Source organism: Dysidea avara, chromosome 10 (assembly GCF_963678975.1).
Source record: "Dysidea avara chromosome 10, odDysAvar1.4, whole genome shotgun sequence".
In the NCBI taxonomy this organism is placed as follows: domain Eukaryota; kingdom Metazoa; phylum Porifera; class Demospongiae; order Dictyoceratida; family Dysideidae; genus Dysidea; species Dysidea avara.
Genome location: NC_089281.1, coordinates 22,626,517 through 22,645,428, shown reverse-complemented (window position 1 = coordinate 22,645,428; position 18,912 = coordinate 22,626,517). Strand labels below are relative to the sequence as shown.

General features: G+C 39.3%; 1 protein-coding gene across 1 annotated transcript; it reads left to right on the top strand.

The window, feature by feature from the left end:
- Positions 1 to 247: 247 nt before the first annotated feature.
- LOC136267885 (homeobox protein Nkx-3.1-like) lies at positions 248 to 1,270 on the top strand. The gene is made up of 2 exons (XM_066063061.1): positions 248 to 451; positions 556 to 1,270. The coding sequence occupies exons 1-2, from the start codon at positions 262 to 264 to the stop codon at positions 1,059 to 1,061; spliced, it is 696 nt and encodes a 231-aa protein (XP_065919133.1). The 5' UTR covers positions 248 to 261; the 3' UTR covers positions 1,062 to 1,270.
- The last annotated feature ends 17,642 nt before the right edge of the window (positions 1,271 to 18,912 follow it).

Sequence of the window (18,912 nt, the reverse complement as noted above, 5' to 3'; positions counted from 1 at the left end):
ATTAAAAGATTTCTGTACATAAATAAAGAGTGATATATGACATATGTACGTGTGCTTGCATCCACAGATCTCTCTGTTTGATGTTGTAAGGGTTCATTACGTAATTTATACATTCCCAGACAGTTAAAGTAAACCAGCGTGTGCCGCGCGGCCCTCCAACTGCTTGAGTGTACTGTATAAATAGTTAGCTACTTTCGCACTGCAAACACAACTTAGACTTGACGTTGACGCTAACAATTACTGTGACGCTGCCCTCCAACCATGTTACACTCATCAGAGAAACAAGAAAGACAGCTGACTTCGTTTCTTATTCGGGACATACTTCGACAACAAGACACTGAGGAGAGCGTTGCAGTAGATTCTGACGGAGAACAACAACCCTCGCCTTTATCTGTGGGCACCAATTCCGACACAGAAGAGTCGTTGAAAGACTGCGACGGGAAAGATGCAGGTTTGTTGAATGCGCATTGCTCAATTTGCCTGTAAATATTTGCTATACGTAGCTATAGCCTTACTTGTGCGATCAAGCGTTATTATTCCACATATCTATTGTAGGAAGTTCGCTGGTGATGAGGCACAAGAGAAGAAAGCCGAGAGCGCTGTTTTCCCACACTCAAGTATATGAACTGGAAAAACGATTCACGGTACAGAAGTACCTGACGTCACATGAAAGAGAATACTTGGCTAAAGTGCTGAACTTAACAGAGACTCAAGTAAAAATATGGTTTCAAAACAGAAGATACAAATGTAAAAGACAGCAAGCTGAGCAGGCTAGACTATTAGCTTGTAACTCGGATACCAAGATTTCTGAAGTTGGGACATACCTTCCACAGACTACTAATTCTCTACACACCTTCTATCATCCATTTCCAGACATGTCTTTAGCAAGACTGACTGTTGACCAAACCTTTCTGCGTTACATGCCTGGAGTCACCTTCCCTTATCCAATGAAGAGCTCTGGATTTCACTTATCAGATAGTAATGCTGGCATTACTGTACCTTTCTTGTGTCCCCTCAACACTAAAACCCCATTACCACTGACAATTCCATCACTTTCATAACGTATGGAGAATTGACGACGTTTTACACTGTTAGACTTTTACTATACGTAGTGTATCAGACTTTGACTTTGTATTTTTTCTTTTTTTAATTAATTCACTGACTGACATGTAAACAATTGTTTATATTGCATTGACTTTTGTACTATATACACTGAACTGTTGATTGATTATGTACAATGACAATACAAATACAAAATTTTTAATGTTAATCCTTTGGATTTTAGAACACTGTAATTGCCACAGGAGTCATACAAATTGGCTATTTTGTACATATTTACGGTGGTCGGTGGTCGTGTGTCTACACTTAACTGCTAGCACATGTTGCTATGGAGTCTTGAGAACTTGCTTAATTAAGTATATTAACTCCTTAATTTGCTGTATTCCAAATATAGAAATGCATATAAAGCAACTAGGTGAGAAGTCTGATGATCACTGGTTATAGGCTGGGCCACTGTTGCCATAGACTTAATCATCACTTATTGTCTAACTAGCTTATATACCGCTCAATTGCAAATACTTAGCCATATTATTGAGAACAAGCCAAACACATTAATCATCTCATAGGCCTAGTATGTGCATATGCAAGTGTTTTTGACTTTCACTGAGACCACTGCACTATAAGTATTTGTCCCAGATTCAGGATGTTGGTACAATGGTACTATTACATTCTGCAGTGATGCCTTAATGCAATTTACTCAAATTGCTCCAACCAATACCCAAGTGTGTTAATGGGGCCTGTTGCTATGTGGCAGCATGTTCATGCCAACCAGTGAATCTATATTGCATGTGCGCGTGCTAAGCAGCTTCTACAAAGTGCATGTGTATGTACTCCAATGACTGCGGTAATTGCAATGTCAACTGAGGTGACGTATATCAATGCTACCTGTTGTGCCAACCACAAGCTTGTTACGTGCTGACCTTTTTGGAGGTTTGACTATCCAAAAGTGCACCATCTCAAGTAATTGATGTTTTATACTCCAAAGCAAGAGGGAACAACAAACATACAACGAGCTGTATACAATAATACTATACAGTTGAATTAATTAGCCTACAAATGCAACAATTTTATACAGAAAGAGACCAGAGATTTGCTTTCTTTTGTGGAGCTAATGTTGCCAGGGTGTGTAGACAAAGTTTTGGGTTGGAAAACTAACAACCGCGGTATAATAGAGGACTTGCTAGCAAGTAGAATAGTTTGTTTGAATTTGAACAAAGTTGCCTATGCATATGGTGCCAGACAGAGGTATGTGAGTCATAGGGAAAGGAAGTATGATTGTTTGTATAAGAAAGTAGATATGGTGGAACGAGCTGGCATCAAATTACCAATGAGTGATCTATAGTCTGAAAAAGGCTTTGGTGTGAGAGAGACATTTTGTGGCACAAATTAGGGCCTTTAGTAAAAGAGAAATGGAGATCCCTGTGTTGGATTAGAGGAATTAGTGGATTGTGATCAACATTTTCTGCTATATATATTGTACATGTATTAGAGATGCAACAATATATCATGTATCGTATTGTTTTAAGACAATATCGTTGTATCAATACAAAGTCAAACCGTATCGATATATCGCGGCTTGTTAACATGGCTGACAATCAAATTATTGTACATTGTGGTTAAACTGAGTAGTATGTAATGCTTCTCAAAGAAAAATTAGCTCACTTGTTTCTCTTTAAAATCAAAAAAAACAACATGGACCATTGCTTAGACTCCACTTTGTATTGTGCAATATATCACTGTATCGTGAACCACCAGAGGCAATATATCGATACATTTACACACTGTATCGTTGCATCTCTAACATGTATTGATCAAATTTCATGAATTATACGATGTGCATGGTATATAAGGTTTTGAAAACTATTTTCATGGAGTACAACTTTCTGATTACCATATAAGTTAGCATTTATGTTTTGTGAAGTGTATTCACATTAGAATTCAAGCCGGTAAAATTCTTCCAAGAATACACTGTACATTTTGTAATTTGTGAAAATGTGAAGTATCTTGAGTTATGACTGCATGTATATATGCATGTCACTGACTTCAGGCGTATTAGAAGAAACATGCATGGATATATGTATAATATTATACCATGTGCAATACACATCTCAGCACCAGAGGAGGTTGGTCACGCATCATAATCGCATGACGCAAAATTATGCAACCAAGCATTGTTCTGTGTGTTAAGGCTTGTTTAGCAGCTAGGAAAGCAGTGCATTGTACTGAGAAGGCTTGTAATATCACTGGGACACTCTGGTATGGATATACAATCCGTCCCTTAGAATATTAAGAGGTGTGAAGGTTGAATTAGTTCAACCCTTCCTTTGAGATCACGAGATGAATGATGACGCATGACCAACCTCCTCTGCTCAGCACATTAATTTTGATCATGCAGTCACCCATTTATATAGTGGTTATGCACCCAAGCACTTTCATATTCATTGAGCTATGACAAAATTTGTTTAACAGTAAAATGTTATATCTACAAGACATTGCATGCATTTTTGTTGCATGGTTCATCTCATGAATTTCAATAATGCTAATTATAACCTTGATTTAAAGCAGATACTTATATATATTTTAAAAATCCCCATTTGCCGTGAAACTAATTTTTTCATGTAGCTAAATTTATAACAGTAAAATTTGAGTAAATTGTCCAGTTGTGTCAGTTCTGTGTAGTCTACCTGACTGTGTGGTGTCTGAGTATCCAAGCCCTATAGGGAGGAAGATGACTTGGATGCCGAAGTAATATTGCCTATCAAAGCCATGGCCTTGAAAGGGCATTTTAAGTTATTTCATTAGTTGTGCAAAGACATCCACATCAGGAGTTGAAGGATAACGCACATGATCTGGAGGATACTTTGCTAGTCCCCAAGGAGGGTGACCTATTTTTATCAGTGACTGGAGAGAAGCATTATTAGCTAGCTTGGTGTTGTTGGTAAACTGTTGGGTTAAGCTTAATTGTAGCCCACTTACATTTTGAAGCAGGAATGTATATTAATTTAATCTGCCATTGAACTGTTTGATATATAATTTGTTGTAGAGAGTGTAGTCTGGATATGGCATTTTTGCTGAGATTTGTGGTTAACTAGTACTGGGGAAAGTAGTAAATACCAATTGTCCATGTCTCACTTATCAAGTGAGGGCTTAGGGTGTTCATCCAGTCATCAATGTGCATGGTCACGTGCTATAGACCTGTCCCAAGAAATGATACTACATAGCTCAAGGAGTTCAGTATTGTTCCACTTTATAGCAATTACCTGACAGCTTAAAATTATTTCATGTTCTCTACAGCTAATATATACAAGTATTAGTTAGTTTTTCTATTAGTTAGTTTTTCTCATCCATCAACTATATATAGTAATGCAGGTGCATGGTAGATTAATTTATTTGAATAGCAGTAAGCTGGCTAACATGATTTAGAATGCAACCTTTTCAGTCTGCTCTAGTTAGTTACTGCTCAGTATAGTCGTACATAACACGCAAAACTAGGGTGGAACCACAAACCTTCTATTGTATCCATGCGCCCACACGATTAGTTTCATATCCAGGGGGAGTGTATTATCTATGGTATAGTCAGTGGTTTAATAACTGCACTCAGCCACCTATGGTGGCAAGGAAAATGACAACACAGGTGGGGAATCTGGGGATGAGAAAGTAATTAAGTTTATGTTGCATAACTTACATTAGAGTTAATTTTTCATGTGAATTTTGTCGAAGAACAGCGCCTACTAGCTAACGAGACAAGAAATTAGTTTATCGATCACTAATATCAAAACCATAACTATCTGGTCCAGGCAGACCATTCATACTACATAGTCTTGCACTTGTGCTTGCGTAACTTGCTGTTGCTCTCTTGTTGCTGTTCTCCTGCTTGTTTACTTGCTTCTGCTGCTGCTGTTGGTGAAAATGTCTAATGATGCATGTACTCTACCCCAGTGATATACTGTGTATTAATATTAACTGAGAAGTATAGTGTTTGATGGTTATAGCAGGTGTATTTTAAGGTTGTTATCAAAGTGATACCCACAGTCATTGAATCACCTATCACAATCTGGTGCTTCCCTTTAGATTAATAGTTTGCAGGCATCAAAATAATTTCTGTATATACCCAGGAGATAGGTAGCTATATATATATAGAGAGAGAGAAATATACCCTCAGTTAAAAATGAATGAAATGGAAAGCAGAAATAAAAATCTCAAATGGAGTGCTGATAATTATAATATTTTGATCTGCACTCACAAGCAGTGTTGGGCAAGTTACTTTATAAAAGTAACTAGTTACATATTACATATTACTTGCAGCTGAACTATTTAGTTACGGTTACATATTACCCATAAAATAAAGTAACTGTAATAATATTACATATTATATTACTTTGTGTCCATAGCCTTAAGCTGTCACGTGTGAAACTACCACCTTATCACGTGACACGATTTCGTTGTTGGACAATGTGCAAGTCTTGATATAAGTAAGTAGCTGGTGAATAAGCCTCACTTAGTAGGCTTCATTACTTCGTTGTGGCAAGGCGTTACTCAGTGGGTTACTAACGAGATTAGTAACTTTGTTACTTTTAGTAAAAATATTACGTAATATTAGATTCGTTACAATAACTATATTACTTAGGTAACGCGTTACATTTGTAAGTAAAGTAACTTGAGTTATATTACCTGTTTTTATAGCGTATTTCGTTATATTACTTTGTTACCACAAAAGTAATAATATTACGTAACGCGTTACATAAGTAGCGCGTTACTCCCAACACTGCTCACAAGTAAGTTTAAACATAATTACGTGGTTCATTGCTGCAAAAAGCAATATGTACCAAAATGCCTAACTGAGTTAGTAAAAATTTATCAAAAAATACCCAACAAATTATAAATGTGCAGGGTTGTAATAATTTTGTATTGCAGGTACACATGTCCCACATATAATTCATATGCATATTCTCTTGGTTGTTGGCCTTTAAGTTCCATTTTCACTGTTTTCCAATCACCACTCACATAACAAGGCAGTTTGTTGAAACTGTTTTCCAGCAGTCAGATGTTCTTGTAAAAGGTTATATTTTATTTGCAATGGTCGATTATGATTTAAATCTGTGTTGCCAAGACTGAATTTTATAAATAAACAGCACCTGGGATGTCTCTTCTTGTATAACAGATGCCAACAGCTGCTCTGGCCAGTGATCAATGTTCTTCAGTTGCTCTCTACTAGCAACTGTTGAGGTGAGTAATCAGCTATCAGTGTTGTGGTCACATGTTTCAGCAGCTTTATGACATACATGATAGACTCCAGCCTCATGCATGCTTTAAATTTCAGCTACTATTATGCCGCTATAAGCTGCAGTACTCAAATATATTCTTCCATAATTAGTGGTTCATGCTAATAAACTATTAAAAGATAACTACTTTGGGCTTGTGAACAACTGTTCAAAAGCTTGTGGGATATCAAATTGTCTACTTGTATTAATACACTCTAACAAAACAGCCTTGTCATAAAAGCTACCTGACTGCTCTATTAGAGTTAATATTAGAGCATGTCAAACTGTTTCCATATTCCACAAGCAAGGATTTACTGTACAGTTATTCTGCCTGCTATGCTAGTATTATGCTTAATGCTTCAACATCTATATAGTTATGTGAGAATAAGTTGCCTACTGCATGGTCTTCTTAACAGCATGTGACAATGTAGAGATTATTGAAGCCTTTGAGACATGGAAATGAAGGAGACCCAGTCAATTAGTAATTAAATTCATTTCAACCATTTCTTTGTCACTATTTCTGATATCACATCTTATCACTTATTTGTTTGAAGTGAAGGCTGCACTCTTGTTTTCACATCCCTAACTTATTTACCATATATTTTTGCTAGCAGGTAAAAGAATAAATGCCTGCATGGTCTAAAATAAAGGCCTGGGATATTTCAATTTGAGCCTTACTGTTACAGTTTCTCATTATCCAATTGCCTTACAATACTCAACAATCTACCACTGCTATGAAAGTGGATCCTGTTAGGAAAGTATTAGCGGTATATAACTGTGTGTTAATTGGTGACTCAGGGGCCGTGTTGGGGGAGTTGAAGTATCCTCAAATCCTATGTGCTACGTAGCTAAGAAACCGGTTGTAGAAGCTACAGGTGTGATCAGTTAACTTTAAATTAAATATAACTAAATGAAAATAGGTAAAGGAAGGATCAAACTCTTCAAGCAATCAAAGAGAGGTTGTCCAAAGTATGAAAATACTCTAGTGTAATAAAAAAAATCATTGATTTAAAAATGAAGTAGGTTTAAGTGATAAAAAGTAGTGAAACAAGAGATGATGGTAGTTATGAGAGAAAATTCCTACTTGGCATTGTAGCAATGTGGGAAATCCCTAAATTGGCATGTTTTTTCTTTTCAATGCCAAAGCCCATGCACATTGCTGCAATACATTTCCCTAGCTATCATCATCACTTGTTTCACTACTTTTTATCTACTTCATTTTAAAAGTAATATTGCACTGCCTCCTGTACCTTCTACTCCTTGGTGGAGGCTCTGAAATTACAATATAGTTATTAACTTAGAGTATATATATAGCTATAAAATACTTGTGTGGTTTCTCAATCTCACTACCATTGATTGATTGATTATCCTAACCTCTCAACAATCGGTAAACCTGTTCTTCCTTGTTGGAGTAACAAAAAGACATGTAAAACACATACAGTTACGAGGACAATTAACCGCATGAAACAACTACAGAAAAAAAATGAAAACAAGAACAACGAAAACAAAGAACTGAATCTGAGAGCATTAATTTTAAGAATGTGTTAATGTTTGCAATTTTATCCAGGGAGATTTTACATATTAAATACTCAGAAATTGAATCTGAGAGCATTTTTGATGGGTTTTGTGTTATTTTAAAACAATAAGTATAGTGTAATAGTCACTCACAAGTTTAGGGGGTGAGTCAGGGGGGAAATTCCCACCTAACAGCTCTAGAATAAACACTGTAATATAGCTAGCTATGGTTACAACTATCATCACCATAATGTAGCTATATGTACTGTGCATTTATGACTCATTGACTCTGAACTACTACTACATCACTACAGTGTACCTCACAGTGTACAGGTTGTTAGAAAGCATCGCTGGATAATAAAGTATTCATAAGCTATCATGTTGTAAAATTGTTTATGCCAAGGCCAAACAATCACTTTACTAATTTCAGCCCACAACTACAAAATCTGTGGCTTATACGTTTCTAGTGAGATCTTTACTTTATACCTGTCGGTTTTCTTTTCTTGTGAATAGCTAGCTACTTTGTTTTGTGGAACAACATAATAATAGATATACCATGTGTGCCATATATCATTTGTTTTGTGTGTAGCTATAGCTATTGGGTGTTTTTTGCTTTGTTGTTTAATTGTAGAAGTGCACTGATGTCTGTAGCTGTTGGTATCGGTAAAAAGTTGACATAATTACTCAGCTCACTGTGTGCTTGATTTTGTAGCACTAATACTGTGGGTAGAGCATAAATAAAGTTACTAACTGTTTACAGTGGTCAAGAGTTCGATTCCCGAGTTAAGCTGTTTTAACATCCTACGTCAGCTTAGCCCTCATGCATTCCCACTACATGGGATACACTAGCACTATGGATATTTTGGGGTAAAATGGGGCAGCCAGGACATTGCTGGCCGGGATGATAGGTACTAAGTGCACCTGCATCTGCCTTGTAGCTGCTGCATCTCTTTTACTATAGCAAGTTCTAAGACATATCAAGCAGTCTGACTGCACCCATGTCCTGGGTTGCCAAGTCAATTTTATACAAAGTGTATGAGCATGCATGATTACCTTAGTTAAGTCAGGGTTTGGAAATGTTAGCACAAAAACAAGTAGGGTGGGTGGGTGTTTTGGCATACTTAAGGCGGTTTCAACATCTGAGACAGGATTCAGAATTCAGTACAAGTAATTTCAATTGCAAGTAGCACCTGCTAGCAGCCAGTGATCACGTGATCAACATGCACATGTGCAGTAGTTTTTATTGCCAAAGCGTTTTTGCAAAAAGCAAAGACTTGTGAAAATGCAATGAAAAGGTCTAAGCAAAGAAAAAAAACACAATTTGCCACTGTGAAAAAGATTAACACTGTAAATAAGGTTAACAGACAAGGAAGCCTGTGTATGATTAAATGAATTAGAACCCACTATCAGTAATATTCACCGGTTATTGGTATATTGGTAAAATTCCATATTGGTGCACCTCTACTTTTTGCTTTGTACCTTGTGTAATTCTTTTGTTTGTTATTGTATATTGAGGGAAGCACCCTTGCCACCCTGTGCTTTCCAATCAGATAAGTGATAATAATAAGCCTTCCAGTGAGTTAGGATTAATTCAATCAGAAAGCCGCTATTATAGGAGACCAGAGTGACATAAGACATATATTTAGTCTAAATCTAGAGACCTTTGGAATTGTACAATATCACTGAAAGCAAAGCCCTCAGTGATTATTGTATCATTCTGTAACAGCACAGGTACCCAGATTTGTGCAACAACTTATATAGGTAGACAACCATTTAGCTAATCATAACTTCAAATTTATCTGGGTGGCAAAAGATCTAACACTTATTAATTAATCCTTCTTCCTTTCAACCATCAGGCTTTACATCAAAAATTCAACTGATTTGAAACATTATCATTTAAATTAAATTTGTCATTTTTTGAGGTCTGTAGACTACATTAAAAATAAAATGATAAATTAAAGATAAAAGGAATGGCAAAGCACAGAATGCATGTAGACATTCTTTAGAACCCAAAAGGCACATCTCACCCAAGAATTTAATTTGTTGTTGTGGCATACAATGGTGGCTGCATGCGCACTGTTTAGTTTGATCTCTAGCCTTGCGACTGGTAAGTAAGGCAGGAAGACCATAATATGATTATATCCAGTCGCCTGTGTTTTTATCGCTTTATTTGATGTTGAATGGCGTAAGACTATTGTGCAAAGGTGATTTTGTTGCATGTAATATTTCTATCATGGTTTTTAGATGTACATGTGGCATGTTTAGCAGTGTACAATACGGTAGTTTGATAGAGTAACTACATGCGGCTTACACAAGCCAATCCATACAGTATTAGTGGCCTGGTTCTTATCAGTTTGACCCTTCTGTTGTTAGTTGCTAGAAGAGAGTATAACTCTTCCCCTTGCTCTTTCCATCTTTTCATTGCCCATGTATATATTCGTAAGATGCAGTTGCACCTGTACTACAGCTTCTACTAGCATATGATGAGATTTTGAAGGGGTACCCCATGCAACCATCCATTCCCTTCCGTGCACCCACCCCTTCAGCACCCCATTCATCCACTAAATTTGCCATTATGTAGTGCTGATCTTGCTACAGTAAATTTTCCCATTATTTTGTTATGGTACAATAATAACATGTGGAGTTACTGTGACTCACATGAGCCAATCCATACAGTATTAGTAACCTGGTCCTTATCATCCTCCCCTCCTATTACAATTATTTTGCTATCAGCTACGCTAACTGCAGCTGTTTCACTTCTTGCTGATGGGATTTGTCCAATAACTTCCCAGCTGTGATCGACCTTGTTGAACATGTGAACATCTCTAGTGCACACACCTCCCTTACATCCACCTACTGTTAGTAGGTGTCTACCTTGTATGCTGACAAGAACTGAACTATACCCTGGAGCATCTTGTTGTGAACTCCATTTCACTTGGTGGCTGGACAGAGTGTCAAGTGGAGCAGAAAATACTTCTTGGGAACAATAGTTCCATTGATCAACCCCTCCTAACAGGTACAACAAGTTCTTTACTATCATTGACTGTAGCCCAAAATGTGGTGATGGCAGGTGGTCCACCAAACTGGTCTGGTGTGGGAAAAAGAGCCAGTTGCTCCTAAACAACAACATTAATATAATAGTATACACATAACAACATCCTTCACATTTTAGTTAGCAATACATGTTTCTGACTCCTATATTCACAGGCCTTCTCACAGGTCCCTAGTGGGATAGCATTCATGAGCACCTTGTGTATAAGTAATCATATTATTATTTAGTGTAGTGGTTTAGTGTTTCCATAGCAATGGTGTTAATGAATTAGTATGCCATCACACTGGAGTCGAATAGCACATAAATATTGCGATTTTGTGCATTCTGTGAGGAAAGCATCAAATTTGGCACATATTTTGTACTTCCAATGAATAGTGCCATCACAGTGTAGACCTTTACAGCCATTTTTGCATTAATAATTCATCATTTCCCCTTGAGGTATTATTTTACACTGTAAAACATATTTTGCAGTATTGGTTTCTTTCAGCCAGGCCTTCAATTTGAACCCATGTTTTAACAGTGTAAAAATAAGGGAGGTAAAGACACAATTGCTGAAATTTCAGTACAGAAACTGAGTGTACATATGTGTGTAGATAATATACACATAGCAGTGATAGAAATAAGCATTCAGCATTGAGCAGTCATAGATCAAATTTAGCTGAGAAGTGTAGCATTAATTATAGTAAATGCCTATTCTGGCTCTGATGTAGGCTTTGCTTTTCGCTTTTAAGGTCTTCAGTGATGTGCTTGAGGGGTCATTGCTCTTCAAATTACAGTCCATCAACATCAATATTGATCTGGCCTACTCCGAGAGTTGCTTGGAGTCTGGTGGCCTTGTTTGATTGCTGGTATTTCCAGCTGTCTAGCACTTTAACACCTAGTACTGGGGATCGTGGCAAGGGCAGTCCATCTAGCCCGGGAAAAAAGGCAAGATCAAATTTCCTAGGTCATTTCCAGGCCATATTGCACTCCTGGGAATACCCTATACAAAGTATATGCAAGTTTCCAGTAGCCGATGAGTTTCAGAGTAAGAGTCAAAATACCAGTGGACATCAGGACCAATCCTTAATTGCTCAGCTGTGAAGTAACCAATATATGCAACACAGTTCCACATACATTTTAGGAGCCCATTTTCATATGGGCTAACAAATATGTATACAATAACTAGTATATTCTAATGTGTAGCTAGCTACTTACTACACAATTCCTAAGCACCTGGGTTACCTAGGTTAAATGCCACAGCTCAAACAACCACTACCATCCCTATTATTATCCATGAGCAGGTGTCATGTTGCAGTTAGTCAAATGTCACAATCAAAATGTTTTATTATAAATGTCACTAGCTGGGCTAGCCAGGAATGTTACTAGCCACGCGTGACACCTCCATACCAGGGGTAGATCCAGGAGCTGGCAAGGGAAGGGGCACTGAGTTGTATATAGGCGGTTGGGGAGAGCAGATTCTCGAAGTAGCAAATAATTACCTCTTAGTAGTGTCTCACTGTTAATTTTTGCCAGTTTGGCTTTTAAAAGTCTTAAGAACTGTTTTAAAGGCTTTGAATGTCTTAAACACCAGTAACACGTGTCAAGTATTGACTGACAGACATTTATATTATTATTGTTGTAATTGCCATTGCTGTAGATATGTGCACATGTGTGTTTCTAACACATTAAGACAGGCTTACTGAGTGCGAACATGTGTAGCTTACTCGAGCAGTCCACCACTATACCTCACATTGGTGCTGTGACTGAAAGAAGTGATGGATGAGAGTCAACGCCTTCGTACAAACGCCGAGGAATTAAGGCCAGCGTAACGAAGCTGATCGTGAAGGTAGAAACTATGATCTCTGCCGACCTGGAAAGTGTCAGTACCAAGTCTGTCTCCGAGTCACGGAAGGTGTTGGCTGAAACTACTCTAACACAGCTCAAGGTCAAGAAAGATCAAGTCAGACACCACCATCGCGGCAAAGATCGATGGTGAACTGGAGTTTGAGGAAGAAACTACTGAGGCGGATACCTATCAGATGAATGTATAGCCCTTTTGTCTGAGTTCATCCGCAAGGTGAAGTTGCCACCATCACCTCCGGACACTAACCCTTCACCACCCATGACACTACCGATCTCGTCTCCGCCCACACAACTAGTCATAGCCACTCAGCTGATACAACTAAGCCAGCAATAGCTACTCCATCCCACGTGAGTACAAGCACACACTCACTGGGTGATATAAGTAGGGTACCCCAAGCCGTCACTCGACTCCCAAAACAATCCCTGCCAACATTCAGTGGTCATTCCACTAGTCACTCTACACATGACCAAGGTTTCTGGCAGTCAGAATCCAGCACTGATGAACACATGCAGGATTCCTTTCTCCAGCAGTACATGAGCACACACATTACAGTAAGACCAGATGGTGCCTACAGCCTTCGTTTTCCGTGGAAGGAAAACCATCCTCCTCTACCATCAAATTTTTCAGTGTGTTCTAGGCGAACCAGATCCATGGCTTACCGACTGGCCAAAACATCAGATCTATTGAAACAGTATGGGGCAATCATAGCACAGCAAGAACAGAAAGGTTTCGTTGAATGAGTGGCTGACACTAATTGTAGAAACAACTACATCCCACACCATCCGGTGAGGAAAGAGTCTAGCACCACTCCGATTAGAATAGTGTACGACTGCAGCTTAAACAGTCTTGTAGCTCCCCTAGTTTTAACGATTGTCTCCATGCAGGTCCCCCCTTTCTCAACAATCTCAGTGCCATCCTTCTGCGGTTCCGACAACACCCCTTTGGCCTTTCAGCAGACATTGAGAAAGCCTTTCTCCATGTCTTCTTAGATGAGACTGACCAGGATTACACGAGATTCCTATGACTGTCAGATACCAGCAATGCTAGTAATTCCTTTGTTACCTACCGATTCAAAGTGGTGTTGTTCGGAGCTACTAGCTCCCCATTCATGCAAGTTTCATCTCACACAGAATGTTAGTGCAACATCTGAGGATCTACTCCACAACTTGTATGTGGACAACTTAGTGTCCGGGTGTAAAAGTGAAGAAGCTGCCATCCAGTACTTCACTGAATCTAGATCTGTGCTAAGCAGTGCGGGATTCAATTTATGTTCGTGGTCCTCAAACAGCCCACTGCTCCAGACTACTGCACTACAACACAAGGTCGCTGAAACCACCAACCCAGTGAAGGTACTTGGTTTAATCTGGAACACCCAAACAGATTCAATTCATCTATTCCCATGTACAAGTAGTGGAAACTCACCTGTAGTCACCAAACGAAAAATCTTGCGATGGTCCTCGACTGTGTTTGATCCACTTGGCTTGATATCACCAGTCACAATTTCTGCCAAACTATTCCTTCAGCAACTATGGCAGGAGCACATTAGCTAGAACACCACATTGAATGACGATCTTCTTGCCAGGTGGAAAGTTATTTCAGATGCCATCACAAATGCTACTATGCTACCGTTTCCCTGCAAGTATACTGCTTCATTATTGACACCTCAGAGTACGCACACTTATCTACATGTGTTTGCTGATGCCAGCCTTAAAGCTTACAGAGCTGTGGCATACATCCAGCAGGACCAAGGCTTACCTTCATTCATCATGTCGAAGTCAAGGGCTGCTCCACTTAAGCAACTAACTTTGCCAAGGTTTGAGTTGAAGGCTGCTATGCTTGCAGCTAAACTTAGCTCCTCTGTCAAGACATCCTTAAGCCTTGACTGTACTGTGCAGCTGTGGTCAGACAGTCAGATTGTCCTGCACTGGATAGCCAGTCACAAGCCACTACAAGCATTCATTACCAATAGAGTTGAAGAGATCCGCACAACATCTACCTGCTGGAAGTACTGTCCCTCAGCAGACAACCCAGCTGATCAAGGTATTACTGCTGAGCAGCTCAGATCGTCAGATCTCTGGTACATAGTCCAACATGGTTGCCTACACAGTCTGCCTGGCCAACCTGGGACCCTGCAGAGCCTGTCTAGAACTAGAATGCATTGACCAGGTACACAGTGACCACACTAAGACCAACCATAACCCCCCAGCCTCAGTGGCAAGGAGTGGCAAGGATTATCAACATCAACGATTGCAGCAAACTAACCAAGCTGCTAGCGGTCACTGCATACATACTGCGGTTTGCCAACAGTGCCAGACGCACATCCCCCATCACAACAGACACACATTTGTCACCAACAGAACTTGCAGTAGCTACAGTAAAGTGGATCCATGCTGTTCAACATGATCATTTCCCAGCAGAAGTTCAGAACCTGCAATCACTATCACAGAGGCTGCCATTAATACAACAGTTGAGGTTGTTCTTGGACAAGGACATGCTACTTAGGTGTGGTGGGCAAATACACAATGCCCTGTTGTCTGAGTTGGCGAGGTTTCCATACCTTCTGCCATCGAAGCATCACTTCACTAACTTGGTGATATACAAGCACACACACAACTACATCACAGTGGCGTCAACGCAACACTAACATTGCTACGCCAACACTACTGGATACCCTCAGGCAGACAACGAGTGCAATCACTCATCAGCAAGTGTATCATCTGCAAGAGAGTTGCAGGTAAACCTTATGCTGCTCCAGACCCACCTCCACTAGTCAAGGATCGGGTGAATGCCACACGCCCCTTTGAAGTTACTGGCATGGATTTTACAGGGGCCCTGTATAACTGTAGTGGCACTGGAGAGCATAAGGTTTACATTTGCCTCTTCACTTGTGTGGTATCCAGAGCAATACATTTAGAAGTTGTTGTTGATCTAACCCTACAGTATTTTTACAGGCATTTCGTAGATTCGCCAGCCAGAGATCAACCCCACGACTGATGCAGTCAGATAACGCAGCCACCTATCAAGCAGCGGCGGAGGAGCTGCAGAAGCTATTCACATCTGCAGCACTGACAGAAGACTTAGCCAGACGAGGTGTTGAGTGGCGCTTTATTCCCAAATGAGCCCCATGATTTGGAGGATTTTGGGAACGGCTCATCAGACTCACCAAGTCAATACTGAAGAAGGTACTAGGCCAAATGCACACCACCTTGGAGAGCCTCCAAACCATGACAACTGAAGTGGAAGCGGTACTTAATAACCCGCTGCTCACATATGTATCATCAGATGCCAATGATATTGGACCAATTACCCCTGCTCATCTGCTGCATGGTGGACCAATAGTTACCTTGCCACACCACAATGTCCAAGATGATGAACTGGATGACCCGACATATGGTGAGACCACAGACTTGAGGAGAAGTGTGAAAACCCAGGTTTTACTACTCTCACACTTTTGGAATAGATGGAAGACAGAGTACCTGACTGCGCACATGAGTTTCATTGAACAACAGGCTCCAACATGCAGAAGGTGAAGGTGGGAGATGTCGTATTGATTCACGACAACACCCCCAGGATACAATGGAAGTTGGCCATCATTGAAGAGATCAATAAGGGAGAAGATGGATTCATCCGCTCGGCCAATGTGAAAACATCCACTGGGAAGACCAATCGGCCAATCACCAAACTATACCCTTTGGAGGTCAAGGAAGCAGAACAGTCCACTATGGACAGTACGGGAGAGACAGCAACAACACCAACCCAACTACCTCAACGACCTGTTCACCAAGCCGCCCTGCGAGGACGTCAAAGAGTGCAGCAGTGGATCCACTCCCTCACCCCCCCTGGAGGATGTCAAGTATTGACTGACAGACATTTATATTATTATTGTTGTAATTGCCATTGCTGTAGATATGTGAGCATGCATGCTTCTAACACATTAAGACAGGCTTACTGAGTGCGAACACGTGTAGCTTACTCGAGCAGTCCACCACTATACCTCAAAACACGATAATTATTTTAGAGACGCACAAAGGTGCTAGGTGACACACTGACAGCTGTTTTTACTTTGTTCCTCCACAAGGGGAGGGAGGCATTTGCCCCAAATGCCCCATGCTAGATCCACCATTTCACACTGCGTTGCTTATTGTCATAAAGTCCATTCCCCATTACAGTGGTCCCTCCACTCATTGGGCCCTAGGTGTGTTTGGATAATGGAAACATTCAAGCCCATACATTTATATACAGAGCTCAGTTAAAATACTCTAATAGAACGTACACTTTAGGCTACTCTAATAGAACAGTCACTTTAACAGTATAGATATTATACGTAACATGGATTGGAAACATGCATATAAATGCGTGTTGATAAATGTTTTCTGTCCTCATTACAATCAGCGAAATAAATTAGGTTATTACAGCTGGAGTATTTTGCTCTCTTGTAAGCTACGAAGTGGTGTTTGCCATTTACAGCTGGATAAATTACCACCTACATTAACTGGAGGCTAGCCTGGTTAGACACATCGGCTCTTGGTAACAGTAGGGTGGCAAAATTCTTGTTAAATTGAATTATGGTGTTACAGAACAGTTTTGTAATTTCCCTGAAGAAACTAAATGTTCAGCACTACTTCTATTCTGTTGCTTGCACCACTTATAACAGGTACAATGTAAATAGACTACTCAGATATGGTTGGCAAAATTCTTGTTGTTAAATTGAATTATGGTGTTACAGAACAGTTTTGTAATTTCCCTGAAGAAACTAAATGTTCAGCACCACTTCTATTCTGTTGCTTGCACCACTTATAACAGGTACAATGTAAATAGATTACTCAGATATGGTTGTATTACTGTATAGCTCTTCCGCTTCAATAAAACAAAGCCAAAAGAGGTGCTACATTTTGTATTAAATTATTTTACCCTAACAGAGCAAGACTTCAGCTAAAGCTTTGTTGTAACATACCAAGTATTTAATAGGCAATGCAAATACGGCCATCACTAGTTGGTTAATAGCAGCGCTGCTGAGATATAAGCTGATAGTCACCTGCCACTATCCTCCTGTCACCAATGGTATTATTGCCTCTGATATCAGCAAACATGCCCGTGTTCTTGTTCAGTACACAACATAACACACCAACAATGTGAAATTAACGTCTACACTATTACATAACCAAGAGAAAAAGGCGTGAACAGGTTGTCAACATCTTTAAAACTAGTGCACCGTAACGAGGCACGTTTCCAATCCATGTTACGTATAATATCTATGGTAGCATTATCATGGTATGTAGATTAAGGGAATCTTTTTACAAAGCTTTGAAATATATAATTACTACGTCTACTTAAACTGTCATCACTGAATTAATATGGTACAGTATATAGTAGTGTGTGCATATTAGGGATCATGGAGGTTTGCACTTTTCACAATAAAATATTGCCTAGAAACCAGCCTCACACAATACCTTCATGGTGGTAGTATATTGGTGAGGTATAACCAAGCCCAAAAGTGTGATCAGAAAATACTTCCAACAGGTTGCTATGAAATTTTTAATTTAGTTGAACTCACCAATACTGACTGACTGATTGATTGACTGACTGATTGATTGACTGACTGATGCCATCAGACAAGTGTAACTCAATAACGGCTGAGGCTTCAGGCTTGATATTTTTTTCACTGCTTGACGTCACTTTAGCCTAAGAGGTGCCTTTTGGTAGTACATATAATACATGCATTCTGGTTTGTGTCTTTCTTTGCTGACAGCTCAAGATGTCAAGTCGAGGTACTACCTGTAGTAATCTTCATTTGTAATGGGCTGAACATACTAAAATGAAGTCAATAACCGCATCACTTCCAGTTACTGATAGTTGGGGGTATACATTCAGATGAAAGCATTTTCTTTTTGATGTGGTATATGCATGAGCTCACTAGTCATAAAAATGTTACAAAAAACAAGAGGAAAGATGAACAATGTTAATAAGTTCAATTGTAGGGATCATAGAAATCAAAAGTAGTGAAACAAGGGAGGTCGGGCTACACTTGAAGATATACTAGTGGAACTTTATTCATGATTCAGTCATAGGTATAAAATAGCTGAATTAGGGTTTAAATGTCCACTAGTATATCTTCAGGTCTAGGTAACCTCCCTTGTTTCACTACTTTTCATTTATATGATCCCTATTTGAACTTAAAA

Coding starts and splice junctions, on each gene's coding strand:
- LOC136267885 (XM_066063061.1), top strand. CDS start 262: ATGTTACACTCATCAGAGAAACAAGAAAGACAGCTGACTTCGTTTCTT. Junction 452..555: donor CTGCGACGGGAAAGATGCAG/GTTTGTTGAATG, acceptor TATCTATTGTAG/GAAGTTCGCTGGTGATGAGG.